General features: G+C 45.4%; 2 protein-coding genes across 6 annotated transcripts; both read right to left on the bottom strand.

Annotated features, from left to right (window-relative positions):
* Positions 1 to 241: 241 nt before the first annotated feature.
* On the bottom strand, positions 242 to 10,618 carry gpr171 (G protein-coupled receptor 171). 5 transcript variants are annotated; one of them, XM_008402026.2, is made up of 6 exons: positions 6,571 to 7,412; positions 5,768 to 5,814; positions 5,304 to 5,598; positions 3,096 to 3,308; positions 2,899 to 3,027; positions 242 to 1,568 (listed from the first exon to the last, which is right to left on the bottom strand). In XM_008402026.2, the coding sequence occupies exons 3-6, from the start codon at positions 5,484 to 5,486 to the stop codon at positions 1,044 to 1,046; spliced, it is 1,050 nt and encodes a 349-aa protein (XP_008400248.2). In that variant the 5' UTR covers positions 5,487 to 5,598; positions 5,768 to 5,814; positions 6,571 to 7,412; the 3' UTR covers positions 242 to 1,043. The 5 variants fall into 5 exon arrangements, with proteins under 5 accessions (XP_008400248.2, XP_081470787.1, XP_008400249.2 ...); XM_081614661.1 differs by lacking the exons at positions 5,768 to 5,814; positions 6,571 to 7,412 and adding an exon at positions 10,027 to 10,618 and having other exon boundaries at positions 3,096 to 3,305; XM_008402027.3 differs by lacking the exons at positions 5,768 to 5,814; positions 6,571 to 7,412 and adding an exon at positions 10,027 to 10,614.
* Positions 10,619 to 11,013: 395 nt separating this feature from the next.
* LOC103460051 (P2Y purinoceptor 14-like) lies at positions 11,014 to 26,406 on the bottom strand. The gene is made up of 4 exons (XM_008402031.3): positions 26,100 to 26,406; positions 22,043 to 22,187; positions 21,712 to 21,971; positions 11,014 to 14,102 (listed from the first exon to the last, which is right to left on the bottom strand). Exons 1-4 carry the CDS (start codon positions 26,267 to 26,269, stop codon positions 13,388 to 13,390), a joined length of 1,290 nt encoding a protein of 429 aa, XP_008400253.3. The 5' UTR covers positions 26,270 to 26,406; the 3' UTR covers positions 11,014 to 13,387.
* Between the last annotated feature and the right edge of the window lie 1,357 nt (positions 26,407 to 27,763).

Here is a 27,763-nt window from a genome sequence, read left to right as displayed (position 1 = left end):
CTGCTGCCCCCTGCTGCTCCCTGCTGCCCTCTGCTGCCCTCTGCTGCCCCCTGCTGCCCCTGCTGCCCTCTGCTGCCCTCTGCTGCCCCCTGTTGCCCTCTGCTGCCCCCTGCTGCCCTCTGCTGCCCCCTGCTGCCCCCTGCTGCCCGACTCAGATTTCCCTTTAACGCCTAAAATCAATGAGTTTTTGTTGTCCACCATTTTGTTCAAACCCATCAGTTATGAAAATAATGACATTCACTTGCATTTAATTTAGTTTAATAAGCAACAAGCCATCACACATCAAGCAGATGAAAGCATGTCAGAAACTGACTGCAGCTCCAGGAACTCCACAAAAACGATGAGATGAAATGAACGATTCACTGAACGATTCACTGAACGATTCACTGAACGATTCACTGAACAGTCTCTCAGTCTCCTGAATTGTTCACCAGCTTGTGTGTAATCATGAGGGTGGAGGGTGAAACACCCTCTGCTGCCATGCTGTGGCCTGGAAGCATCACTCAACGTTCCTCCAGATTTAATCTCACTAGTACAGGGATTACAGTCATAAAGAGCATCTTTATGCTCTATGAGCTCCAACAGCAGCGCAGACGGTGCAAGAAAAACAATATAAATACAATATAAACAACAGATGATGCAGAGATTGGATTTTCTTATAGCTTTAGTGACCAGTGGGAGGTAATCTGTGCGTAAAGTTGAAAATGTCTTCTGTTGTGCAGCAACCGGGTTAGTTTCAGGAGTGGATTGTAATCTGTCAAATGACAAACGGCCTTCAGAATCTTTGGTTAAAGTGACTCCATAACATCTTTAATAACATCTTTATTACCAGTAAAGTCCAGTTCAGCCATCTAAACCTGTTGAAGATAAAAGTCTGGTATTCATCCAACAGTCATCTGACTTGCAGCAAAGTTAGTAAGGACTCGAACTCAGACGGCCATGTTGAGGTCTAACCTCTGCGCCACACATGTCGGTCTTTGTTCCCATAAACATCCAGTTTCTGGAACATCTGCAATGCTGTTCATGGTCTTTGTAGACTGCGATTAGACTGCAGTATCCTCATCTGCATGAGCCTTTGGCAGCATCACTTCCTGCACAACCTGCTCCTCTGCATCGACGGCCTGGTTTCTGCTGCGGCGAAGGAGCCTCCTGACCGTTTCTCTGAACGCAGCGTCCAGGTGGAAGAAGAGAAGCGGGTCGAGGCAGACGTGGAGCAGGCTCAGGAACAGCGTGGACTCCTTCCCCAGAAACAGCTGCCTCTTGGTCTGGCAGTTCTTGATGACCTCGGCCTGGGCCAGAGTGTACGGCGTCCGCACCACATGGTAGGGAACGAAGCTGAGGGTGTAGGCCAGCGCCATGGCCGTCACACTCAGCACCACCCTCCTGGCATCCAGCCACAGTTTGGGGTCACTGCGACTGTGCAGGAGTCTTTTGAGGGCCAGGGCGCTGGAGATGAGCACGGCTGCCGAGGCGTTGAGGAAGAGCGCCGTGTTGAGAAACACGGTCAGAGTGTGCCAGTGGAGGCTGATTTTCTCCTTCAAAGATGAACAGCTCAGGTACTTTGTCACCTGATCGGAGAAAACAGAAACATTTCAGTTGGAGGGCGTGGAAATCTAAAGGATCTTTGGATCCATTCACATCACAAGCTGCCGTAACTGAACTCTGGTTCACTTGCCTAGCAAGTCTGGTTCTTTTTGAAAGGTGTGAATGCACATTTGGACTCCAATGTGGAACAAAAAAGCACATTCTGGTCCATGTACAAACTTAGATCTTGGGTCAGTTGAAGTGAACTTTGGTTCTTTTGAGACCAAGACCAGGAAAAATATCCCAGACTAGATGCCCCAAGACTAGGCATCTGGGTTTAGACCGTATCAAATAGCCAAACACCTCAGCTGTCTGCAGGAAAAGGTCATTTCAAAGCTCAGACTTGAACTTGTCTTCATCATTTACCTCACTCAGCTGGAGACTCGCCTCCACGAGGAACCAGATGATCCACAAGACATTGTGATGGAACCTCAAACCCTCACAGATCACACAGAGCTGCGTGTTTAACAGCGACCGCACAGCCCTCATGCTTATAACCCATATATTACCATGGTGCTGCCTCCAACTTCCCCAGTGAAGAAAACAGTCAGAATCTTCACCTCACAGTCACTTAAACTCAGACCTGCAGGCTGGTGACCCTCAAATACCTTCAGTATTAGAATATACCAGCACTGGAATATCACTTGAGAATGGAAATGGTTGAGGAACTAATTTAGGTGTTTGAGTCTCTTCTTGCCCTCAACATCTGCACAGAAAACATCTGCAGCATTGAGGAACTTGTAATGAACATCTTGAGGTCATCTGGAGGTCTGAACATCTGGAGGTCTGAACATCTGGAGGTCTGAACATCTGGAGGTCTGAACATCTGGAGGTCTGAACATCTGGAGGTCTGAACATCTGGAGGTCTGAACATCTGGAGGTCTGAACATCTGGAGGTCTGAACATCTGGAGGTCTGAACATCTGGAGGTCTGAACATCTGGAGGTCTGAACATCTGGAGGTCTGAACATCTGGAGGTCTGAACATCTGGAGGTCTGAACATCTGGAGGTCAGCAGCAGCGATGGGAAGGTTCTCCTGACCCAATCAGTCTCACTTCACTGCCTGGTTAGACCCTCGTCCACCCAGACTGTCCACTGCATTGCTAAAGCATAACTATAACTTCCTCAGCCAAAACCTTTTTAAATGTCACGTTTCACTGAGCTGGACTTCCTCTTCCATTGAAAACACCTGGTGTTTCACTTCTCCCATGGTCGTGTTGCAGGCGATGGGGTTCCAAACGATTTAAACTTTCTTCTCTGCAGAAGAAAGACCTCATTTCTATCGTCCCACTGATATCGGTAAAGGTTGTGGTACCTTTTCCTCCTTTGTGGGAAGCGCCATGTTGGGCACCATGATGAGCAGCAGCAAGGCCCAGACCACCACCGTCAACAGCCAGGCGAAGCTGGACTCCTGCAGCCGCAGAGAGCGCGCCGTGTGGCGGTCCTGCAACAGAACAGAGGCATCATACCACAGTCAGACACAGACGGTCCTACCTGAATGTCCTGCTCTACCTCCAGGTAGCGGTCTACGACGATGAAGGCAAGGAAGGCAATGGATGCGTAAAGGCTGATGTATATGATGACGCCGCTGGCCTGGCAGTGGAACACCATGAGCTTCCACGGTGCTTTCCCGAGGTCCTTCAGGATCTTAAATGGGAGGGCAAAGAGCAGCAGGATGTCGGCCACAAGCAGGTTGACCAGGTAGACGTAGGCGCTTTGCTTCTGCTGAGACACAACCAAGACATCCAGAATGTCAAATTATACCAGAGAGTAAGTAAACCAGGGATCTGTGAAACACTCAACTACTCCATAGTTACGTCCAGGTACCGGATTTTCCGCACTATAAGGCCTTCAATGAGTGGAAAACATTTAAAACTTTTTTCATATATAAGGCGCATAGAATAGACGCTACAGTTAAGATCGCCACCCGTCACTTTGTTCTGTCCTCTACTAATGTGGATGTATAATAAAGAAATGGTTCCCAGGACTTTATATAGCAGCTGCCCCAGTCGTTGTTTCACTCACGGTGTTGTGATATTGTGCCCAACTGCATTCTGGGTAACAGACCAACCGACACGCCGCCGCCGCCGTCTCTGTCTGCCCCAATATTGGTCCATATATCAGCCGCACCGGATTATAAGCCGCACTGTCGGCTTTTGAGGAAATTGAAGGTTTTTAGGTGCCTTGTAGTGCAGAAAATACGGTTCTTCACTCCGTGGAGGTCCACACCTGCTCAAAGCGGACGTCCGCCGGACACATCTGTGCTAAGGTCCATTTTTACGATTGCGTACTGTGTCGCACAGTAATCTGTTGGGCGTGACACAGTGTTCACATCTAACTCTTTGTGTGACAGTGAACTGATAAGGTTAACACTCAGCGCAAACGGTCACAGGACACTCATTAGCTGGACAGCCACTGCAGTGACCACACTGTGGTGACTGCATTGGTGGAGAAGACGGAGGGCTAGGAGCAAAACTAGCTCATCAAACTTGTTAGTATCCACTTGAATTGTAGAAAATACAGAAATGTCGGTACGCTCAACCATGAAATCTCAACCACAGTGTACACGGCTCACACGGCTACATACTCAGGCACAGCATGCCTGAGTACAGGGCCGGATCTACCGAGAGCCTCGCCACCCTGCTGCCACCCAGCTGGCGACTATGAATTTAATAAATAGTTATGGGAAGTCGGACATTATGAATCTCTTTTTTCTGACAACATTGAATGCAACACAATGTAACCTGACACCTACTGCTGAGTAGCGGAAAGAAGGACAGAGAACGAGGCAGCAGCATTGATATGGGTATAAATTACTGGACTTTATGTGATTTATTATGCGCCATTGCTGTCCATTGGTCAGGAATATCGGTGGTCAGGAAAATACTGCAATCACGCAAAGAATCTGAAAAATGGACGAAATGTTTAGCGGTTAATTCAACCCTATGAATTAGATAATAAGGGCTTCAGATTTAACAGGTGAGGAAAAAGTTTTAATTTGGAGAAAACATTGAACAAGTGAGCAGTGGGTCAGTTATGCTAGGCTAACTGTTGCTAGCCTAACTGTTGCTAGCCTAACTGTTGTTAGCCTAATTGTTGTTAGCCTAACTGTTGCTAGCCTAACTGTTGTTAGCCTAACTGTTGCTAGCCTAACTGTTGTTAGCCTAATTGTTGTTAGCCTAAGTGTTGCTAGCCTAACTGTTGCTAACCCAGCTGTTAGCCTGCTACTGACTTTGATAACCTTAGCATGTGCTGCGCAGTTCGGTGTGTTTTGGTTCCGTTGGCACTAAACAGGTCAACCCGCCACCACGTCATCAGTAGAGCAGCTGTTCAACCACAGCTGTGTTCAGGCAAAAACTTAATAATCACAATATTATTGTGATTATAAACACTAAAGAGAAAAGAGGCCTCAGTTAAGATCCACTGTCATGATTTAACAATAAGAAAATGGCCTCCATGTGGGAGGAACCACTGCTGACCCAGAAGAAAACAGAGCTGATCCCACCAATGTTCTGAGGATCTTCCAGGAAGGTTCTGGTCTCAGAACCAAAACACAAAATTAACATCTTTCTGAATACTGACCAAATATTTGTCCATTGGGATCAATAAAATCTGTCCAACTTGTTCTAGTTGGTATCGGTGTCAATAGAGACACAGCAGGAGGATCACTGAGAGAAATGATAGGAAATCACAGCTTCAAGACGAGACCTGCTGTCCCACCTGAGACCTGCGGCTTTGGACGAACCCCCAGACGGACAGCAGGCTCCCAGGAAGGCCCACGGCGAAGATGAGGATGTAGAGAACGATGAAGGGGCCCATCTGGTCGTTGACGATGCACGAGTTCTCTTCACCTGCTCCTGCAGGGGTGATGTTGGAGGAGCGGAGCATCGTGGTCAGCTCCATCTGACTCTACAACACACAGCTTCCTGTTTGCTTCATCACACAACGAGGAAGAGGAAGAGGAAGCAGGCGTCTTGTGGGTTTCTTCTTCTGCTGCATGCAGCTTCACTTTCTGCTGGAAGAGATCACAGCTGTTACACATCTACAGACGATGAAGGCTTGATGACGCCTCATCAACAACCGTTAAGAGAGAAGGACCTCGCTGCAGCAAACATGAAGGGGCGGGACGGACCGCTGTCAGTCTCAGACATTATTTGGAAATGGGACCATTGTGTAACACTTACGATGTGATTACGGTGCTGGACTCAGAACAGGGTTAGGGTAGGTTCGGCTACGGGAGTAGAGAGGTGCATCAATGACCACCGACCAGAAAATAAGTTTAAACTGCCGGCTTATTATATTAGTAGAAAAAAGAAAATAAACAACAATTATACAAACAGTTTACATACAATGACACAAATTCAATGCAAAATAGTTCCCCTATTTCTTTAGAATGATTTATTTAACCCCTTCTTTTAAATTTAAACCTATTATTAGGTATTAAAGGATACTATTTATTTAAACCTAGGTTATGGTTCTATTTAAGTTCAGTTTACACTGTTAATCTACTTAATTTACAGTTTGTTTTAATCTTTTAAGATCTATTTTAGTTTAGTGCTCTTTTAAGAAGTTAAAGTTTTTAATTTCCTGTTTTAACCCAACAATAATTTTACATCCCACATTGTTGTAACAACAGACACTGAATGTGGTTCAAAGGAAAAACAATAAAACACAACAGACACAATCCAACCAAAGACCGAATAACTTCAAATCGATCTTTTCTCTCTGATGACCCTGAAGGGTTAATCCCGTCTCTCTGCTGTTTCAGCCGGTGTCCAGCAGAGGGCGCAGCTCCTGCTGGACGGCCACAGGGCTCCTGGGTTCCGGTCCGCCATCTTGTTTCTCACTAGCGGAATCCAACTCAGCAATCGACTCGGAATTTCCCGGTCCAATTTCCAGCAGAACCTCAAAAAGGCCTGGTTTAGTAACCAACAAAGCTTAATAAAAGTTCATTTAACTCCGCTTGGTCCTGAATAAAGTTACATACTCGCTAGGTTGAAAGACGCAGAACGTTCCTTCTCCAAAAATGGACAAAATGTGTTTTAATCGTCGATTTCTTTAATCTTTTTCCTGTTCACAGATCAACTCTCTTAGCTTCTTTGCTTCTTCTTCGCTCTCTCTACTTCTTCTTCTGGCGCGAGAACATAGCAATCCGGTTGGCTGGAGCTAGTCACATGGGCTACACGTCAATGTGACCCTTCAGAATAAGAGATTTATCTCACACTTGACCTTTTAGCTGCTGACAAAATAAAGCTGTTTTATGCAGATTTTTAACCAAATAAAATAACATAACATGAAATACAACACTTATGTCTTTTTATATTTTTAACTGTTTTTAGACCTTCTTATTCTCTATTTATTCTCCTATTTATCTATTTATGTCCTGTTTATCTATTTTATAGCTATTTGTATGAAAAGGCTTACAGTTAGTGAAGATTGTTAACCTCCGGAAGTGAAGAGGGCGCTATTTCCTATACTTCCGTTTTTATTTTCTTTTGAAATCTGTGATATATTTTCATCTTTAGGAACGAGTTTCACTCTCAGAATGTATTTGAACTTCTTTCTTTCATTTACTTCAGCGCAGCTCACAGTTTTTAACAAATTCTGTAGCTTTCTGTGAACTTCTAAATCTGCTCCTTAGTCGCATCTTTTCGGGCCTGTTACTGCCTCTAGTGGCGTGGAGGAGGTAACACAACTAATCTAATTACAGTACTAAATCAGAATACCGTAGGAAATAGCGCCCCCTTCCCTTCCGGATTGGAATGGTCCCATTTCCAACTAAGGTCAGAGACTGACAGCGGTCCGTCCCGCTCCTTCTGTTCGCTGCAGCGAGGTGGACTTGCGTTAACAACTGAATGAAAATGGCTGGGAAAACTTATTACCAACGACTGATTACACGTATCTGGGTATAAATCAAATCTGAGATCTGAGGTTTGTGGTGAATCGTCTCTAAATGAGTAAAATGAATTAAATCCAGCCGGATGTTGGTTCTGCTGGATCATGGATTGGATCAACAGCAGCGGGTCTCATCCTTTGGTTCTGTTGAGGTGACTGATTGCGAAGCTGATGAAACTGGTTCCGCTAACAGGGACTTCCTGACACCTGACGGTGGTCATGGTTCCCCAGGGTTAATGGTGTCGTCAGCAGTAATGGCCGCCCTCTCCAACAGTTTGGAGGCGTTCTGCTGCCAATGTTCCTCTTGGTCATAATCCTCCTGAAGGCTTTGCAGCTTCTTCTGCTTAAACCCTGAGATGGAGCCTAAAAACATGTTTAGAGCTGCTGACTGAAGAGTTGATCTGAAGCAACCGGATGAACTCATTTCACAGCAGAATCAGCGTCTCGATCATCACATCTCTGCAAACCTCAGACGCCTCATCACCACTTTCTGAAGGTAAATCAGGTCAGACATGCTGCAGGTAAATGAAGGTGATTACAGCGTCTGGGTAAAGTCTTCACAACTTGCATGGTTTACCTTTTTTATTGACTTTACAAATAAATATATAAAAAAATGTCAAGGTGACCAAATAGTCCAGAGGTCCAGTCAGTTAGTGCCAGAAGTCTCTGAGTGAGTGGAATCACCTGAGTGCAGTGGGAAGCTGTGCTAACACTAAATCACAAGTATTTAGCTAAAGCTAATGCTAGAGTGCTAAGCTAGCACGGTATTTAGCAGAAGCTAGTGTTGGAGCGCAGCGTTCAGTTCAAACTATAAATGCTGTTGAAAGGCTGAACCCTCAAGCATCCATTTAATCTGGACATTTATTTGCTTTACATGTTTATGATACATGTTTTAGGATGTTATGTTTATACATTGTTCTCATATTTGGTCAAATTAAAGTTTACTGAAGATTCTTTAACAGTTGAGAACCAAAACTTCAAACTTTATTCCACTGAAAGTTGACAAAACAGCCAAGAAAATTAGAATTGATCCTTAAAAGTTAATTTAAGGGAAACTAAGTGCATCAAATGTTTTCAAGGTTAGCAAAAGCATCAAAGTGTTGAGGTAAGAAAGAGGTTTGCTGGTAGAGGAAGTGAGCTGACCGCTGCTGGACGGGAGTTTTCCCAACGGGAAGAGACGGACGTTTATGTCTGGATTACATATTTTATACTACATGCTTTTATTTTATGTTGTGCTATTTTAAATGATTATTTAAAAGCCCATCTAGTGTCAAACGCTGTGAATTGCTGCTGTCTTCAGTTTGTCCACGTCGATGTGAGTCTGTCAGATGAACTTCATAAGTCAAATCAGTTTTCACTTTGAGTTTATCATTTGGTTTTAAAAGGCGATGAAGAGATAAAACTCTTTTTAAAGGCACCGCAGATGACGAAGGTGTGAAAACCAAGCAGATTTCAGATCAGTTTCTGCCGAAGGAAGAAGAAGAAGAAGTGAGGAGAGTCTGACAGGAAGCAGACGGAGCCTCTGTGGTCTCAGACGAGCTTTTCGGCACGTCGAGGTGAAACGGAGCGTCTCCTCCTCAAACATGGCCGCTGAAGCGCAACGATCAGCCATTTTCCAACAGTGACGCGTCTTCATGCAGGCTGTTCCAGACAGCCGTGGGTTAAAGGTCACCAGCTGAGAAACACTCATTCTGCCCGATTTCTCATCACTGTCCCACTCGCTCACATGGCCTTTCCTGTCAGGAAGCCGTCGGCTGCTGCGTGTCAGACAGGCGGATGATCTGAGGCGACGAATCAGCTCAACAGAAACGGGTTTAGTTTAGTCTCATCAGATCAAAATGACGGTTTCTCTCAGAAACGTCTTCACTAAACTGGAAGTGAAGGAAGTTTTCTAAATCTGAATCTCTCCAGATTAAAGTTTCATTCAGGAACGTTTGTAAAAACTCCCTCACTCTGAGTCTTCAGGTTGAAACCAGCACAGGTTCTGCTTCAGACACAGACTGACGCTAAAAATGATCCAGAATTAAACAGAGAAATGAGGACAAGATGGCTGCTGCAGGTGAGACGGCGGCTTCATGTTCATCCCTCTGCGCTGCTCTGAACGTTCCTTCATTTGGATGTTTTTATCTCTTCATCACTTCTCTCTGTACAAACACATCTTCACACACCTCCTCATTCAGGCTCAGGTTCCCAGAAACACATCATTGACGTCCAGTCAGTGAGCTGAAGTCCAGTTTGATGAAACGTCACCATTAAACCAGTAAACTGAACTGGTTCAGTGATCTGATTGGTTGAATGTTCATTCATTGGTTAATGTTTCTTCTTCCTGGACCTTCCAGGTTCCTCTGCCGTGTTTTTCGGTCAAGGTTCAAAACCTTTGCATTTATTTGCATGTGGAAATTAACCTTCAGGAACATGTTAAAATAATCACCAGAGTGAGACATCTGTCAGAACAAACTGCCCCTCCGTTCTCCTTTTAGACTCTGAGCCTCGTTTTAACATCCGATCTATTTTTGATCTCAGCAGAGACAAGTTGGACCTTGTTTACCTGCTGATCCGTACCGTCTCTGGGCCTCAGACCACGGGTTGGGCCCCTGGGAGCGTGGCCCGGTTCTCCTGGGTGCGTTGGGTTCGGTGCGCTGCTGCAGATTGACTGCTGCAGCAGCGGAAGGTGTTTTCCTGTATGAGAGTGAGCTGCTGTCGTCAGTGTGACCACAGACCCTGCCTCCTAACACACACACACACACACACACACACACACACACACACACACACACTCAGGTTTTCCCTGATGATTTACTTTCAGGTTGATTCTCTTACTTAAATGTCACAGATTAGGTGTTTGGATAATGACGTCATATTTATCAGAAACTGATTGATATGCGTTTCAATGAAGGAGCAGGAAATGTGTGGTCCTGTAGTTCCTCTCATGGTCACTAGGGGGTCCCCAGTGCCTTTCATTTCACCTGTGATCCACCAACCAATCACCTTCCAGTACAGACTCTTCCTGTAGTTTAATCCCTCCATCCATTTTCTTAACACCCTTGTCCCTCAGTGGGGTCAGGAGGTGCTGGTGCCTCTCCAGCTATCGTTTCGGGCGAGAGGCGGGGTCACCTGGACAGGTCACCAGACTGTTGCAGGGCAACACAGAGACACACAGGACACACAACCATGCACACACTCACTCACACCTAGGGGCAATTTGGAGAAGCCAGTTAACCTGACAGTCATGTTTCTGGACTGTGGGAGGAAACCGGAGTACCTGGAGAAAACCCACCATGCAGGGAGAACATGGAGACTCCATGCAGAAAGACCGGGAATCGAACCCAGAACCTTCTTGCTGCAAGGCAACAGCTCTACCAACTGCGCCACTGTGCAGCCCGTGTAGTTTAATCTTCATCAGTAATTCTCTGTTCTCTAATTATTTAGATTTTCTGCTGTGATAAACTGTTTGGTTCTCCAGCTGCATCTCATTTTATGACCTTCATTCTGAACTGAATGAATGAATGAATGAATGAATGAATGAATGAATGAATGAATCTTCCAGAAAGTTTTTATTAACAATGATGAAAACACTAAAACGTTGTAAAGACATTTGAATGAAATCCCATCAAAGTTTTCCTGATAAACAGACTAAATGTAGATAAATAAACATATTGCACACAGATACGAATATTTCCAGAAATTAACTCTTAATTACAGAAATCATAGTTTTAAAAAACTTTATATGTTTTCTCAGATTATCTTCATTTGACATTAACAATAATCTGATAATCTGACATTTATGCCAGAGCAGAAGAAAACAACAAGGGTGTAAATACTTTTCCTACATTCGCTCCTGTTTAGTCGACCAATCAGACGCGAACTTTGACTCCTTATCAAGAACTCTTCACATTTAAAGGGACCAGTGCGACTAAACCTCTGGAAAACAGGATTATTGGATTATTGGGAGATTATTAAAGAGATTAGGAGTGTTGAGCTGCTGTGGCTCTGAGGGAATCAGAAGGTTGTTGGTTAGATTCCAGTTGGGCACTTAACCCCAAACTGTGCATGTGTTCAGGACGTTCATCAGAAAAGCCGTTTTTGTTGAAGCCACAGATCTTCATGGACAAACCTGGAAAAGCAGCAGCTGCTTCCTTTTCTCAGCAGAAACTCAGAGAAACGATGTGATAGGGATTTTTTGGTATTATCATTTTGTTGTTACTTTAGTTCATATTCAGTCTAATGTTAGTCAGTTTAAAATGTTCTCTTCTTTAGTGTAACTGAGCTGGGGGTCACAGCTGCCTGTTCATCTTCAGGTGAAACAGTTTGACCGAGATTTGAACCGGGCTCAGATCAGATGTCACATCTGGAACTGGGTTGCTAGTTGTTTAGGTAAATTGTTTTACGACCTTTGCTGTTTTTCCTCTGCTGTCTATCTTGCCTATCCTCCCTCTTTGAAGTTTGATAATAACAGACAAGCTGTACCCAAAGATCTTCAGACGCTCTGTGAACGGCTCAGAGGAGCAGTTGACAGAGTCTTCTCCTTTTGCAAAAGCTTGGTCATAAAATTCATATACGTTGTCTGTGGTTCTTTTATGTAGGTTCTAGGAAAATACCTATCACGATGAGCTGCGACAAAGTGATTCCCAAAGAGACGTTGATGAAACCGGCCCTGCAGATGATTAGCTTGTTATGATTAGCTTGTTATGATTAGCTTGTTATTAAAAGCAGCGGCCCCACCACCAGATTCCCAGGCACACGTCCGTGTCAGGTCGGCTGCCAGTCCCTCCGGACGTGATCCAGGGTTCATGACCGTCTCTGAGGGTCAGAACGTAGACGGACCAGTAAATCAACAGCTTTTCTCTTTGGCTCAGCTATTGTGTTTCTGCAGATAATTCACATCAACTTGAAGCTAAGCTAACTAGCCTGCATGTGACATTCACACCGTTGAACCTTTGGTCAGGGACGGTCAGTGAGAGTATCACCTTGGCCTCATCACAGCTGCTGTCTAAGCCGCTAACGGTGCTAACGGTGCTAACAGTGCTAACGGTGCTAACAGTGCTAACGGTGCTAACAGTGCTAACGGTGCTAACGGTGCTAACAGCGCTAACGGTGCTAACAGTGCTAATCAGACTGCATAGCGATTTCATCAGACGCTACGCATGGCCGTGATAAACAGGAAGTAGAGGTTGCTAGCTAACTGGACCACACATCTCAGATGAATGAGGACTTTTCCCCTACAAGCTTGGACTGTGAAATATTCCTGAGCTTTGTGTTTCTGGTGAGGCACCCCGGACCAGTGGATGGGAGAATTAGACCTTATTCTGTGTTTCCACCTCCCCTCTGGCACATTAACTCAAAAACCACCTCAAGCAAGATCAAAAATGATGATGGGAAATGAAGGATTTTGGATTTTGCTGGTCCAACCAGCTGTTCTGCTGTGATACTTAAAATGAGCAGAGCTGAAACGGTGATGGAAACACAGAAACACAATGGACCGACTTTTGGACTCGCTTCATTTGAACCTGAACCACCTGAAACACGAGTGAAACAGCCAAAGCTTTAGAAAGATTCTGGGAGACGCTTAAAACCTTGAAAGTCATTGGTCGACACTAAACAGTCAGCATGACTCTGCTGTCAATTTCAGTCAAATAACTGAATAAAGTCCCAAAAATGTGTTGATGTTTATGAGATTATATGATGCAACTTATTTAACTGGACCATGTTTGAGAGCCTCTGTGTTCTTCCTGTTCATAAGAGGATGTTCAGGTTGAACTATTAAAGGTGAAGATCAACGACTTCCCTCCACTGGCGCCAGGTTCAGGATCTGTTGGGGATTCAATGACTCCTGTAAGATGGATTTACAGGGATTTCTTGAACTTCCAGTCGGGATTTTCTGACATTGGTAAAGGTCGGTTCAGGAGCTTCTACAAGACGCTGGTTTGCCTGGTCAGCGAGATGACTGACAACTTCCTGAGGTTCCTGAGGGAGTTCATCCATCCGTCGCTGCTCCGCCTGTCGGCGGCGTCCGGCTGCGTCGGACTGTCCGTGTTGTTGGAGACCCGCCTCATGGTCATCTGGGCCCGGAACGCCTTGCAGAAGATGAAGTAGATGAGCGGGTCCAAGCAGACGTTGAGGACCGACACCAGGACGGTCAGCTCCTTCAGGTAGAAGAACCACCCCTTCCAGGAGCAGATCAGCTCCTTCATGAAGGCGTAGGGAAGGCGAATCAGGTGGTAGGGGACAAAGCAGATGCAGAAGACCGAGACCAGAACCAGCATGTTCCGCCGGGACTTGGCGAGCTTCTTGGAGTTGCTGGAAGTCGACTGATTCTTCTGCGCCTGCGCCAGCCTGCGGGAGGTGCTGTGGTAGAACCAGATGAGGCTGATGAGGACGGCCACAAAGATGGCGGCGGAGCAGGTGTGGATGACCTTGTAGAGCAGTCTGAGCTGATCGCTGTGCAGGACGTCACAGCTGACCATACCGGGCAGATTCTCCTGACCCTTCTGGGTGATGAGGGACAGGATCACGTAGGAGCTGGTCATCGTCAGGAGGAAGCCCCATGTCAACATGGAGATGATGTAAGCGGCTCGGGCCTTGTGGATGAAGTGATTTCCCAAAGGATGGACGATCTTCATGTACCTGCAGGAAAAAGAGCCGTCATAGAGTAAAAACCCAGTGGGACTGATTCCAGCTGCCGTCTGGGTAAAAACTAGGCTGACATATTCAGGACGTGAAGTTTGGGGTTTTTGGGTCAGGACTTCCTGTTACAGACAAAAACCAGCCGACAGTTTAATCAAAACGGAAAGCAGTGGCTCTGGAGACCGACTCACCTTCAGGTCACCTCAAAGGTTTGGTCTGTGTTCGTCATCCGAAAACGTCTGGTTTAAACCACACTTTATCTACAAAAACTATTCAAAGTGCCTTCATATGAAACTGGCAGATGAAGCAGCAAGAAACATTAAGATCAGACAAGAAAAAGATAAGAGATAAAAACTGGCCGAAGAATTACATTAAACAAATAAACAGTCATTTATATTACAATCCATTTTGAAGGTTCTTCTCAAGTTTGGAGCAAATGAGTTATATTTGTGCTGTAATTCCACTAGAGGGCAGTAGAGTACAGAAAGCTTCATGTTGAAGCTCAGAACCATCTGACATTGTTGGTGTCAGACCGTTTAAAAGAGGGAAAATGGAAAATAAACGTATTTAAAGGAGCTGAGGTTCAGATCTGGACTCGTTCCTGGAGGCGTCGTCCCGATGAGACGCCGCAGGCAGAACCAGCTGAAGCAGGATTGGTCTCCACCACCTGGTTCCAGGTGAGGAGTGGGAGAAGCCCGATGGCTGGACGGATATGAAGCATCAAAGTTTAATCACAACGTCACTGAAGGTTCAAAACCGAAACCCGAACATTTACCACTTCTCCAAGTCCAGACGGTCAGACCAACCCGAGCACAGAACTGGCACAAACACACAATCTAAGGATTTACTCCGTCAAACCAGCAAAAGAAATTCATGGAGACAGAAAAAGACAAAACCTTCAAAACGGAGAAGATTGTTCAGATGGAAAGTTTCAGACGAAACTCTGAGGCCCTAAAGGTTGGAGCAGGAAGTCAGATGGTTTCAAGATGGAGATAAAAAAGGAAAGAAAAGAAATACAATCAGGCGACAAGAGCCACGTCTACCACAACTCGAAGGCAACTGAGTTTGAAAGAAGCTGCAGAGATTAAAACGTGCGTAGAAATCAGCAGAAACAGATTATAATCTCTGCTTGGACTCATGTTCAGAAAAAGCCAGACAGGTTCTGAGCTAACGACGCTTCAGACATCAGGATTTTTCTGTCAGAGTTTTAACCTCTCAGCTCTCATGGATACATTTTAAAAGGTTTCCTTTCAGGAAGGAGCTGGTGGCAAAGCCTCTTGGCTCAATCTTAAATTAACATCTTCATGTTGTGACTAAACTGAGATCAGGAGGCTTCGCATTCCTGAGCGGTTTAGACAGAAACAGGGCTGAACTGATGACGAGTGGAAAAGAAAAACCTCCAGGAAACTAGAAGCACTTGAAAAACTTTCCATTGATCCTCAGTTATTTCAGTTATTCAAATTAGTTTCATAGTTTTCTCTAAAACCCAGCAGAGCCTGGAGCTGCTGGCCTGCCACCGGACTTTCCCTCATGGCAACAGGAAAAACAGGAAGCTGGACCTGGTTCTGCTGGGTTCTGGTCCAGCAGAACCAGAACCGGGCTCCTCGGTGCATGCAGCCATTTCATACCACAGCTCTGAGTCTTCAGACCAGAAAACATTTCAGCTCTACAGCTGAACAGCAGCCTGCAGGAAGTTAGCATGAAGCTAACCCACATCCTGAAACCCTCTCCTCGACTGTCAGTGTGTGAATCTCATGTTAATGTGGCCACAGATACGTGCAGAAATGTGCAAATTTAGCACAAAATGCTCCGGTTAGCGGTGGAGGAGGGAGGCCTGCCACACCAACAAGAAACAGGAAGTAAACAGGTCCAACCGGCCGTCGGGCTCAGACATGTCCCGGCTACGTTTTCATATTTTCTTGTTGTTCTTTACATGGCAGTGATCTTGTTGCCCTGGCAACAATCAGATGTAAAATGAACTTGTGAGAACAGGGAAGTGAAAATGTCCGAGCTGAAGCTGTTCAGCCTCTCGGCTCTAATGAATCAATCAATGACCTCACAGCTCAAACAAGCCAAGACCGATAAAACCGTCTCAAACTGCTGACCGGACAGATTTTAAAACCTCTGATTTCACCCAACCTGAGTCAGAAGGATGTCAAACAACCTGCCCACATTTTCCTGGACTCCAGATGTTTGAGTTCCAGAACCGCTGAGTAAAATGACCCACGTTGTTTTCCTCTCATCACAAAACACACAGCGGCTCAGCGGCTCCCCTCCTCCCGGTGGGACCTGAACTCCTCACCAGGGAGGCGTCCAGGAGGCATCCTGACCAGATGCCCGAGCCTCAACTGGCTCCTCTGGACGTGGAGGAGCAGCGGCTCTACTCTGAGTCCCTCCCGGATGACCGAGCTTCTCTCTCTAAGGGAGAGCCCAGCCACCCTGCGGAGGAGGAAACCCATTTCGGCCGCTTGTATCCGTGATCTCGTTCTTTCGGTCATGACCCAAAGCTCATGACCATAGATGAGGGTGGGAACGTAGATCGACCGGTAAATCGAGAGCTTCGCTTTTTGGCTCAGCTCTCTCTTCACCACGACGGACCGGTACAGCGCCCGCTTCACGGCAGACGCTGCCCCAATCCGCCTGTCCTAATGATCAATTAGATCAAATGTTATATCACTTATATCCTCCGTCTGTCAGACAGAAGAGACAGGCAGCTTTTCAGGCTTGACAGCATCCTCCACTGATGCTTTTCCTTTCTGTAACCTGGCTCCTTCAGCCCCACCTGGTTGCCTCTGCGCCTACAGCAGACGTGCGTTTCTGCAGTGAACTCGACCAACTGTGAGCTTTCAGAGCTGCTGTTTGTCAAATGAAGCGCTGGTCTTAAAGGGACAGAAAGCTCTGCTAAGATTCATCTTCCACCTTCATCATTTCCCTCCGTCCATGAGGACCAGTCCGTCAGAGGCCAGCAGGGAATCCTCCCGATTTCCCGCTGGCTCAGATCCTCAAACCACCATGTGAGCTAACGAGGACGCAGAGGCAGAAACACGTCGTGACGAGGATCATGATCATCTTTTGAACTGCTGTGAATCTGTTTATACTAGCAAAGTTTTCCTTTGGATTGTTTTCTGTGTGGATGTTGGTCAACAGAAACGGCTCCTGGTCTTTAGCCTAAAGAGAAATCCTCCAACAGCAGCGCAGGGCATTCTGGGTAAATCCAACCAAAGCTAACATGTTAGCCTAGCGCTAGCAGCAGAAATGGCTCCTGCTCTTTAGCCTAAAGAGAAATCCTCCAACAGCAGCGCAGGGCATTCTGGGTAAATCCAACCAAAGCTAACATGTTAGCCTAGCGCTAGCAGCAGAAACGGCTCCTGGTCTTTAGCCTAAAGAGAAATCCTCCAACAGCAGCACATTGCATTCTGGGTAAATCCAACCAAAGCTAACATGCTAGCCTAGCGCTAGCAGCAGAAACAGCTCCTGGTCTTTAGCCTAAAGAGAAATCCTCCAGCAGCAGCACATTGCATTCTGGGTAAACACAACCAAAGCTAACATGTTAGCCTAGCGCTAGCAGCAGAAACGGCTCCTGGTCTTTAGCCTAAAGAGAAATCCTCCAGCAGCAGCACATTGCATTCTGGGTAAACACAACCAAAGCTAACATGTTAGCCTAGCGCTAGCAGCAGAAACGGCTCCTGGTCTTTAGCCTAAAGAGAAATCCTCCAGCCGCTAAAATCCTCCATCTTGTTTCCATCTGGTGAAGAAGGAAGTTGCTCTCGGTGTCTTCAGAGGTTTCTGTGTCGTTTCCTTCAGTGGTTCTTGGTGCAGCGCCCCCACAGGCCAGGAGGGCCTGTGGGGGCCAGGACAGTTGGCCCCCACAGGCCAAGTTGGACAGTTGGACAGTGGCCCTCTGTCCAACTGTGGTTGGACAGAGGGACACTGAGGGACACTGAGGGACACTAAAGATCATCAACGCAGTAGAAATAAAAGTTGGAACGAAGTTGAAGCAGGAGCAATCTAAATCCAGCAGATGGTGACTGGAGGCTGTTTTCACTGCAGGTGTTGAGCGTCCATCTTGTTTTCTGGGCCTTCATGCTGGGCTAGCTTGGACATGTCAGCCTGTCTGCAGACAGATGGACGAGCCTCCGCTTGTTTTATTGGTCCCAGCCAGAAATAATGTTGGTACCGTATAAATCGGCCCATCCACTTCGCCCAGGTTATAACCTGCTTCCATATTTCATTGCTGAATTATTCGAATTGTTGTTGATAAATAACAAACGTTACTATTATCCAGTTAAATCCTGCTTTGAAAGGACAAAATCTAAATATTTTTCACTGTTTGAACCATAAAACGTAAAGACATTTGTGTTTTGTTGATGATTTTCTTTTGGGCAGAAAATCTTCTGTCAGTGGAAATCTGTCAACTGCCCTTTAAATGGCGTCTCATTTAAAGGGACAGTGGGCCGGATTAACCAACAACTTACTTATTATTCCTCTGGTTAGATTTGCTTAGAGTCGTTTTTACAACGACAAGTTAAATATATGAATATGTTGGTAATTTGTTTCCTTAATTCATTAAATGCTAGTGAAATGGAGGCAAACAGTCTGTAGCTAAGCTAACGATGCTAAATGGTTGATAATCTCACACAGTCTACTCACCTCTTGGAGAAAAACTGGGTTATAAATTAACACTCTTGCCTTTTTCTCTCTATTTTGTTTTTGAAAACCTGACTATAACTTTTCTTAGCAGCACAGTAACTGCCACAGTCGCTGCTGTATTCAGCTGCAGTTTCTACTGACTGCAGCTGAACAGCGTCACCGTGAAGCTCCAGGCAGGAACGAACCATTTAACCCAGATAGGGGGGTTCAGGGCAAAAACGGATGTGTGTTTATTGGTCTGGGAGGGAACATTACATTTTTACTGCTAAACACAATCTTTGAAAATACAATATGATTAATTTTGTAATTGACAGGATCCTGATTTTTTTATTTTTATTTTTTAATTTCTATGAACAATAAATAAATTGTGGAGTGGAATTTCATTTCCAGATGATCAGTTGATTTGCAGAAAAGAATAAAACGTTTATAACAAATATAAAAATTAATACCTGAGAAAGTATTTAATCAATTCTATGTAGCTTTTATTTCACCACTTGCTGCAGTTCTCGTTTTCGCCAGCAAGTGGCGCTGTTCCTCTGCACTAAGTTCTAAAGTTCCCGGAAGTGGGAAACGTTGTTTATGTGCTGCGGCGCCTTCTGACGCGGAAAACACAAACGGGAGACATTTGGAGCCGAGGAGGGAGAAGACGGAGTTCAGACGAGTAAAGATTCAGGATGTTCGGTAATTAATGTCTGATTTACCATGTACGAAGCTAAGGTAGCGATGCTAATGACGTTAGCATCGTTAGCACCATTAAGGTAACAACGTTAGCTTCGTTAGCATCATTAAGGTAACGATGCTAATGACGTTAGCATCGTTAAGGTAGCGATGCTAATGACGTTAGCATAATTAAGGTAACAATGCTAATGACGTTAGCATTGTTAGCATTATTAAGGTAACGATGCTAATGACGTTAGCATCGTTAGCATAATTAAGGTAACAATGCTAATGACGTTAGCATTGTTAGCATTATTAAGGTAACGATGCTAATGACGTTAGCATTGTTAGCATCGTTAAGGTAGCGATGCTAATGACGTTAGCATCGTTAGCATCATTAAGGTAACGACATTAGCATCGTTAGCATAATTAAGGTAGCGATGCAAATGACGTTAGCATTGTTAGCATCGTTAAGGTAGCGATGCTAATGACGTTAGCATCGTTAGCATCGTTAAGGTAGCGATGCTAATGACGTTAGCATTGTTAGCATCGTTAAGGTAGCGATGCTAATGACGTTAGCATCGTTAGCATCGTTAAGGTAGCGATGCTAATGACGTTAGCATCGTTAGCATCATTAAGGTAACGATGCTAATGACATTAGCATCGTTAAGGTAGCGATGTCTTTCACAGCTGTTGTTTGTACAGTTTTATTCCAGCATTTCTGTTAAAGCTGCTTTATGGAACTTTTATAAAAAATAAATTTTGTACATATTTGTTAAGTTTCATAACAAGCTGTCTACAGTCGTGACAGCTTGCTGAGACAATGTGTGAAAAAAACTCGAGCTCTTCTGCCTTCTCCCAATGACAGAAGCAACCAGTCAGAGCCAGGAGGCGGGTCTTAGCGCTGTTAATCACCTCTCCCTGCAGTGCTGCTCATTCATTCTGCTGCAGCTTTTCCCCTTCTGCAGGTCCTGTCATGAATGCTAAGACTAGTTAGCATAGCCACAGATGCGGCCGGTCGGGTGAACGCAGCCCGAGTTCTGGTTCTGGTTCTGGTTGCTGCTCGGTTCCCCATTGAACCAGAGACCAGATGAAACTTTCCCAGCATCACGGCTGGTTCGTATCTCGGCACCAGAGGTGGTGAGGCTTCCTGAAAGGTCAGAGGTCAGATGTTTTGGAAGCAAAATTCACTCTAGCTGGTTTATATCTCATTATATATTATTTTATTTTTCACTGTAGCAACGTTTGTATCATCTATTCAGATTCGACTATTTTATGTTTGTTTTGGTTGTTAATAGCAATATTGTTCCTTATTATTCTGGATTTTATTATTTTCGTCATGTATAATCTTTCATGGATCTTATCAACTCATTTAGTTTTCTGCTGATGCAGCTTCCAGTGTTTCCTTCCTGATCTGGTGGAAACGTTTCTGCTAAGATTGGAGCTAATTTTCATTTGACGCTGCAGATTTTTTTATTTTCATGTTATGACGTCATTCCCTGATCTAAACCAGACCTGGAGTGTTGCTTTGATTATTTCAGTTTGAGAAAAGCTTTAGTCTCCATGGCAACCATCCAGCTGCACAATGCCTGGGTGGACTTAGCCCCGCCTTCCAGGCGCAGCCCCTCCTCTGAGCTGATGTATACGGCGTTCGTATTACAGCAGAGGGTAACACAGATGATGTGCTACATGCATAACACACTTAGCTTCCGCTAAGTACATTGTTTGCTAACGCAGCTAATTTAGCCCAGGACTCAACAGAGGATCCAGCTTCCTGTTGTTTTCCCTTGGAGACTTTATTCTACCTAAAACCAGATCATTAGCTCAGGTTACGATAAAAAAATAAATCAGATTTCTTGTAAAGCGTCATTATGAGCTTCAAACTGCTGAGTAAAGGTCCCAGATTCTGCAGCAGGAAGGAAACTAACAAACTGAAGTTCTGACGGGAAAAGCAGAAGAAAACTGAGAATTAAGGCGTTTCACCGGGAAAACCCCGGGGAACTTCAGGTGACCAGCCCTGCAGACGGGCGTGAAGTTCTGGTTTTAAATCTATTTCTGCATTTCTAGAATGCAGAGAAGCACGTCACAGTTTTTATATCGTTACATCGTCTCCATGCAGAGGATCCAGGACATAAACAGTGTTTCATTCTGTTTCTGTGTATCTTTGGCAGGTAATATGCAAATGAATGAATGAATGAATGTTGGGGTTGTTTTCTTCTTGTAATCTGTTGGACCTGAAAATAATGTGAGGTGCCTTCAGCTGGTCGTTTCTGGTCGAAGCTGTGCGATAGCTCAGGCCTACCTGTTGGCGGCGATGTAGCCCATGAACAGGATGCTGGCGTACATGTTGAGGTAAAAGGCGGAGGCGCCGAAGTTGCAGTAAACCTGTCGGATGAGGGTGGAGTTGGTGGAGAAGTTCATGATGCGCAGCGGGAGGCAGAGGCTGATGAGGAAGTCGGAGGCCGCCAGGTTCTTCAGGAAGACGGTGACGCTGCTGGACGCCCGGCGCTGCGACACGCAGAAATAAACCCGCAGCGTGAATCCGTTCAGGACCAAACCCACCTGAGGACGGCAGGAACCGAGTCACACTGCGGCGCCGACAACGAGCCACGAAGCTCCAACCAGACACTCACCAGAAAAACCAGGCTGTAGATCACCATGAAGAAGGTGTTGGCCGCCTGGTGAACTGGTTCACATTCGGTGGAGTTGTTCATCGTCTCTGGGAGGCCGGACGGCGCGTCTGGACCGACTCCTTCAAAGTGACTCACCAAGCGCAGTCTGAACAGGATTTATCAGAACCAGAGAGGACAGCAGCATGAGGTGCAGCACAGTCAGCTGCTTTCTTCACATAGAAACATTTATCAGTATAAAACATAACGAATGAACCGCAGGGAGGCTGAACTGCAAACCGCTGGACACACACAGGATCTTTCTGCTTCCAGAAAGCCTGTGGGAACCCGTCTCATCAGAGGCTTTATCTTTTGTGGCCTTTCATCTCAGAGACGTCGGCTCACATGTAAAGTAGGTCGTACTTTATTTTCAACCTGAAACCTTCTGGGCCGGACTGAGGTCGGGTTCTGAGCAACAGTCGCCATCTCTGCTGTCCGAAAGCGAGAAGCAGCTTATCGAAACATCGAACATCTGCAGGCTGTAAGCAGAAACGGTCATAAGAACGCGCTGAGGCACATTTCTGCTCAATTTATTAAAATGTTGAAGGAAATATCTGCTTATGTTGCAGCCTGCATGAAAAACAAACATTTGGGAGCAACAAGTTGTTGGTGGTGAAGTTATTCATGTTCGGCTTCATCTGGTGCCAGGCAGAAACTTCACAAACCACCAGTTCAGCACAAACATTTTTATTATTATAGGTGTGAATGGTCACCCAGTAAACCTGCCGGTCCACCGTGGTTTTATAGTAAAAGATGTTACATAGACAGGAAATGTAAAAATATTACTGATTATAAGTTACAGGAAAACATCAGCAGTGAAACGATATTTAAACCCACAGCTAGTCTTAAAAACAACAAATCAAAATTAAAATAAATGTCAATTATTTTCACTTCTGTTTAATCCAAATGAAGTCAGCGGCTCCATGGGGCCCCCAGGGCTTCAGGGGCCATAAATGCTGATATTTTAACACAGATACATAAATGTAACATTTATTTGCTGAGATGATCAATGCTGCTGAATTTGGTTTAATGGTTTCAGCATAAATTAAAAGATTTAAATTGTTAAACATTTAAATGTAAGATTTTAAGGAGCTGGTAGGTTTACTTTGTAAAAGTTCAAAGAACAATATTCATAGTTAGATTGTTTTGTTACCATAGCAACAATCTGATGCTGTGAGTTTGAGCTGTTTGTTCACAAATACAAATGAATAAACTGGATTATAACTGATTGTTGTTAGGTTGGCCAGTTAATCTCCTCCTCCTCTCCCAGATTAAATGTAACACAGAAGCTGTTAGAGCTGCTGATGGTCTTAGCAGCATGAGGGGCCCCTCAGGCAGATTCTGCCCCAGGCCCCATCAGCCTTGGACCGGCCCTGCAGGATGAGGTAAACCTGCTGCACTGAGCAAAGATGAGCAACAAACAGGAGATTTAATTCAATGCTGCTAATGTGGCTTTAGCAGCTCTGACATTTCATGTCTGTTGAGTTTTAATAAGAATCCGTCCCATAAACTCTGGCTGCATGGACAAAGCATTTGGTCTGGGTTGGTGCATCGTGTAACCACAAAAATAATAACAATATAAAACCAGCGTGATGCGTGACATCGAGGAGAAGCTAAAGCTCCTCCAGGGGTTTAGCCATCAACGCTCCAGGAACACGAACAGCACAGACTCACAGCCACTTGGTCTGTGAGCGCGAGGAGAAGACATGAAGCTTTCAAAATGAAAATGTGTGCTCTCAGATTATGGCAGAAAAATTCCCTCATATTCATTCTGTAAAACTGAAACTGTTAAATGTTACTCAAACTTCTAGGAAATATTCCAGATTAGGCCACACTGGCAGGTTGAGGTAAATTTAAGAAATGTTCTTCCTCTTATCGCCTTCTGCTTTCGTCTGCTCAGCTAATGTTGAGCCCAAACGTCATGAGGAACAGGATTTACGTTGTAGTGATATTTGGTCAAAAGTGTTTAGCTTTGAGCTAAATATTTAACTAGCTAACCAAATATTTAGTGTGAAACTGAAATAACCCAGATTATTGCTGCTCATCTCTGACTGTAACATCACGAATTGCTCCTCGTTGTCTGACATTTTATTCCCGTCATGGAGTTTTGGATAAGGACGTAGTGATGCTGCTTCTACCAGCACCGATGAGACTCCAGCTAATACCTGCAGCGGCTAAGAGTCTGAATTTCTATTTTCTCTTGATTGGGTGGATTTTAAAGGCTCCTGATTCCACGATATCAACAAGTAAACGCCATCAGAGGGCGGGTGGCCTGACAAATAATCCCTTCACAAATGGCCCTGCATCCCGTGGCAGATCGACTCACAGCCCAGGGCGTCATCCTATCAAGGGGCGTTCGCAAACAAAAACGTTAGCCATCAGTTTTTTCTCATGTTTTGGACCTTCATCCAATGAGAAGTTGGCAGTGGATGAACGTGTGAATGCTCATGATGCTGAAGTTGGTATCTGACTGACAGACTCCTGTTCAGTCCCATATTTAAAGGGCTAGCACACCGTTGCTCTAGCAGCATGCTAACTGCTGGTGGTCGTCTCCAGAACAGCGGAGAAACAAACTGTGAGCAAAGACGGGATTTATTTCCGTCTTATTGGCTCTGATCAGTTGATCATCACAGCAGTTCAAGGAAAACAAAATAAACTTCAAAGAAATGAGCAGGAACTCTTTAGTTGGCATGAAAATATCCGTTGACCGCAGGATTTTATTAGTCAAATTGAGTTGTTATGTCTCACTGGAAGTGGGCGGAGTCATGCCACTGCGTTTCTCGTTTCATTTTTACCCAGGAAGCACCTTGGCTAAACCGTGAGTCAAACAGTCACTGGGACTGACTGCTGTTACTGTACTGAACTGGGACAGCACTACAGTTATGTTCCATTGAGGGACAGGAACTTTAACATTACATACACCTTTCTGAACAGGCGGGGGCGCTCTTATCAGACATTAAAGCGACTTGAAACCATCCCTCCCTCCCTGGCACCTCCAGACCCCCATCTGGGCCCAGACCCCCATGGGCCCCCATCTGGGCCCAGGCCCCCATGGGCCCCCTACAGCTCCACGCCTGGACCAGGGCGTTATAAAATTAGATGCCTGAACATGTTTGATTCCTCGTATTGCTACGTAATCTGTTTCAGCAGAAATCAGGAATATTTAAATTGAACTTATCATGTTTAATGTCTACTTGACGGATTTAATGAATCTGGACTGAACTTAAGGATCTCTAACCTAAACTTTAAAACGTTATTATGTTATTTATGTTGGAAACATTTAAAGATCCAAACTTTTTTTCCTCGCCGTCATTAAATCAGACGGAAGTTTAAATACTTTCTGTTTGGAAAATGGCAGAAAAATGAGAAAATTTGATTAAAACAAAGATTTAAACCCTGAAATTACTACTGTGACCCAAACAAACCCAAAACAGGAACGGTTAAGATCAGATTAGATACCAAACAGAATAATCCTTTCTATAAATGTGTGTTAAAACCTGCTGAGTCCAGGAATCCGTCCACATGGAGACGAATCAGGATTCAACTAAACACACAGATCGGCTTCAAAACATGCAGAGAAATGGAAAAGCGAGAGCTTAGAAAGCAGAACAGAACCTCGTGATTCGGATAGAAAGCTGCTCCCACTTCTCTATTGTCTGCTTTGAAGATGAACCCATCAAAATGTCAACCTGTAAATTCCTAAAGCCTCTAATATTCTGTCCGTCCTACAGATATTTATCCCTCTGGGAGGCAGATCACCTCAGATGCTTCATCTGAAACGCGTCTCATTCACAGCCAATCTGCAGATTTCTTTTCTCCGCACCAAGAAGCTGCTGAACCACATCAGAGAGAAAACCTGAACCCAAGGAAGCAGCTGCTTCCAGGTGTGAAACCGCTGGATCCTGCCTGGTGGACGTGATGGATCTGAAACATGAAGCGTGACCGACGCCAATCTGCTGACCTCCACAGATCAGCAGCAGAGTCAAAGCTGGAAAACAGCAGATTTACCTGCCGGACTCACCTGTGTGCGTCTGCCAGCCTGAACCTGCAGATGACTGCTCTGACTTCCTCCCTCTGCGAGCTGCGCTGCGATCGCAGCGTTGCCCTCCTCGCTGCTGCCGGGGGGGAGGAGGAAGAGAAAAACGGAAACCTGTCTGCACCGCTGCTCATTTGCAAAGCAAAAAACCTCATTTTTCCAGAGAAAGCGGGTTCAGAGGCTGCAGCAGGAAGAGGCTCATATGACGCCTGTTGTTCTGCTTCGGGAAACGAGCAGCTGGAGGCGTCTGACTCCTGCAGCTTGGCACGAACCGCGTCTGTCAGGCTTCATTTGAAGGTCTGCACACGACTCAATGGCTCTTCATGAGTCAAACATGCGGGGCTGCACAGTGGCGCAGTGGGTAGAGCTGCTGCCTTGCAGCAAGAAGGTTGCAGCTGGAGAACCAAACAGTTTATCACAGCAGAAAATCTAAATAATTAGAGAACAGAGAATTACTGATGAAGATTAAACTACATGGGCTGCACAGTGGCGCAGTTGGTAGAGCTGCTGCCTTGCAGCAAGAAGGTTCTGGGTTCGATTCCCGGTCTTTCTGCATGGAGTCTCCATGTTCTCCCTGTGCATGGTGGGTTTTCTCCAGGTACTCCAGTTTCCTCCCACAGTCCAGAAACATGACAGTCAGGTTAATTGGCCTCTCCAAATCGTCCCTAGGTGTGAGTGTGTGTGTTGCCCTGCGTCAGACTGGTCACCTGTCCAGGTGACCCATCCAGGTGACCCCGCCTCTCGCCCGGAACGTGAGCTGGAGAGGCAGCAGCTCCTCCTGACCCACTGAGGGACCAGGTGTTAGAAAATGGACGGATGGATTCAAACCTGCATAAAGACTCCAGGTCGGTGAGTCAAACCACCTGAAATAAAGTTTTTCCCATCATTTCTCTCCAGAACCATCAGATCTGTGTCAGGATGAGTTTAGTGTTCGTCCTTCAGGCGGAGTCCCTCTGGGCTCCACACTCGTCGTTTTCACTTCCTGCTGCTGTTTGGATCCATCACCAAACTCTCAAAAACGAAAGAAAATGTGAATTCAGCGTATTTCCATCTACTGGTGTGAAGCGAATCGGACTGCGTGACGTTGACGCTACGCATAATAACAGGAAGTATCGCTAACTGGACGGACCCACATGGCAGAAACTCCCCCTCTGAGCTGGACGCCTGGATGGTGGACATTCTCAGAGTTTGGTGCCTCTGGTAAGGCACAGACCTCGTAAAGCCAAGAAGGGCCTCAAGCGAGCGCAAAACCTGTGAAACTAGGAAGTTATTTCTAATTTTTCCGTTTCCAACACCATTTATCAAACTGCATGAAACATGCAGATGGAAACACGACCAGAGGCAGGAATGTGACCCATTTGGTGGCCAGAAGTCGGTGAACTCACCTTAAAATCAGATTATCTTTAAATAATCTGCACCTGAGCAGAAACAGTCAGACGTCTGTTACTCCAGACATCTGAGCCCGGTTCTGGTTCTGGAGTTTTTCCTCTCCACTGTCGCTACATGCTAACTGCTAACTGCTAAACTGAACCTGATGCATCCTGGGTTAGAGCGTCGCCATGACTTCTGGGTGTTCTGGTTAAATCTGAGGCCAGATGTCAACTGGACCCGATCCTGAAGCCATCTTTGGTCCGGTTGGTCCAAACTCT

Source organism: Poecilia reticulata, chromosome 13 (genome assembly GCF_904066995.2).
Source record: "Poecilia reticulata chromosome 13, P_reticulata-male-v2, whole genome shotgun sequence".
Classification (NCBI taxonomy): domain Eukaryota; kingdom Metazoa; phylum Chordata; class Actinopteri; order Cyprinodontiformes; family Poeciliidae; genus Poecilia; species Poecilia reticulata.
The sequence above is the reverse complement of the archived record's forward strand: the minus strand, read 5'-3'. Positions and strand labels throughout refer to the sequence as shown.

Coding starts and splice junctions, on each gene's coding strand:
- gpr171 (XM_008402027.3), bottom strand. CDS start 5,486: ATGGAGCTGACCACGATGCTCCGCTCCTCCAACATCACCCCTGCAGGA. Junction 3,028..3,095: donor TCGTAGACCGCTACCTGGAG/GTAGAGCAGGAC, acceptor GTTCTGTTGCAG/GACCGCCACACGGCGCGCTC. Junction 1,569..2,898: donor TTCCCACAAAGGAGGAAAAG/GTACCACAACCT, acceptor TTCTCCGATCAG/GTGACAAAGTACCTGAGCTG.
- LOC103460051 (XM_008402031.3), bottom strand. CDS start 26,269: ATGAGGTTTTTTGCTTTGCAAATGAGCAGCGGTGCAGACAGGTTTCCG. Junction 22,188..26,099: donor AGGCTGGCAGACGCACACAG/GTGAGTCCGGCA, acceptor AATCCTGTTCAG/ACTGCGCTTGGTGAGTCACT. Junction 21,972..22,042: donor TCTACAGCCTGGTTTTTCTG/GTGAGTGTCTGG, acceptor TGCCGTCCTCAG/GTGGGTTTGGTCCTGAACGG.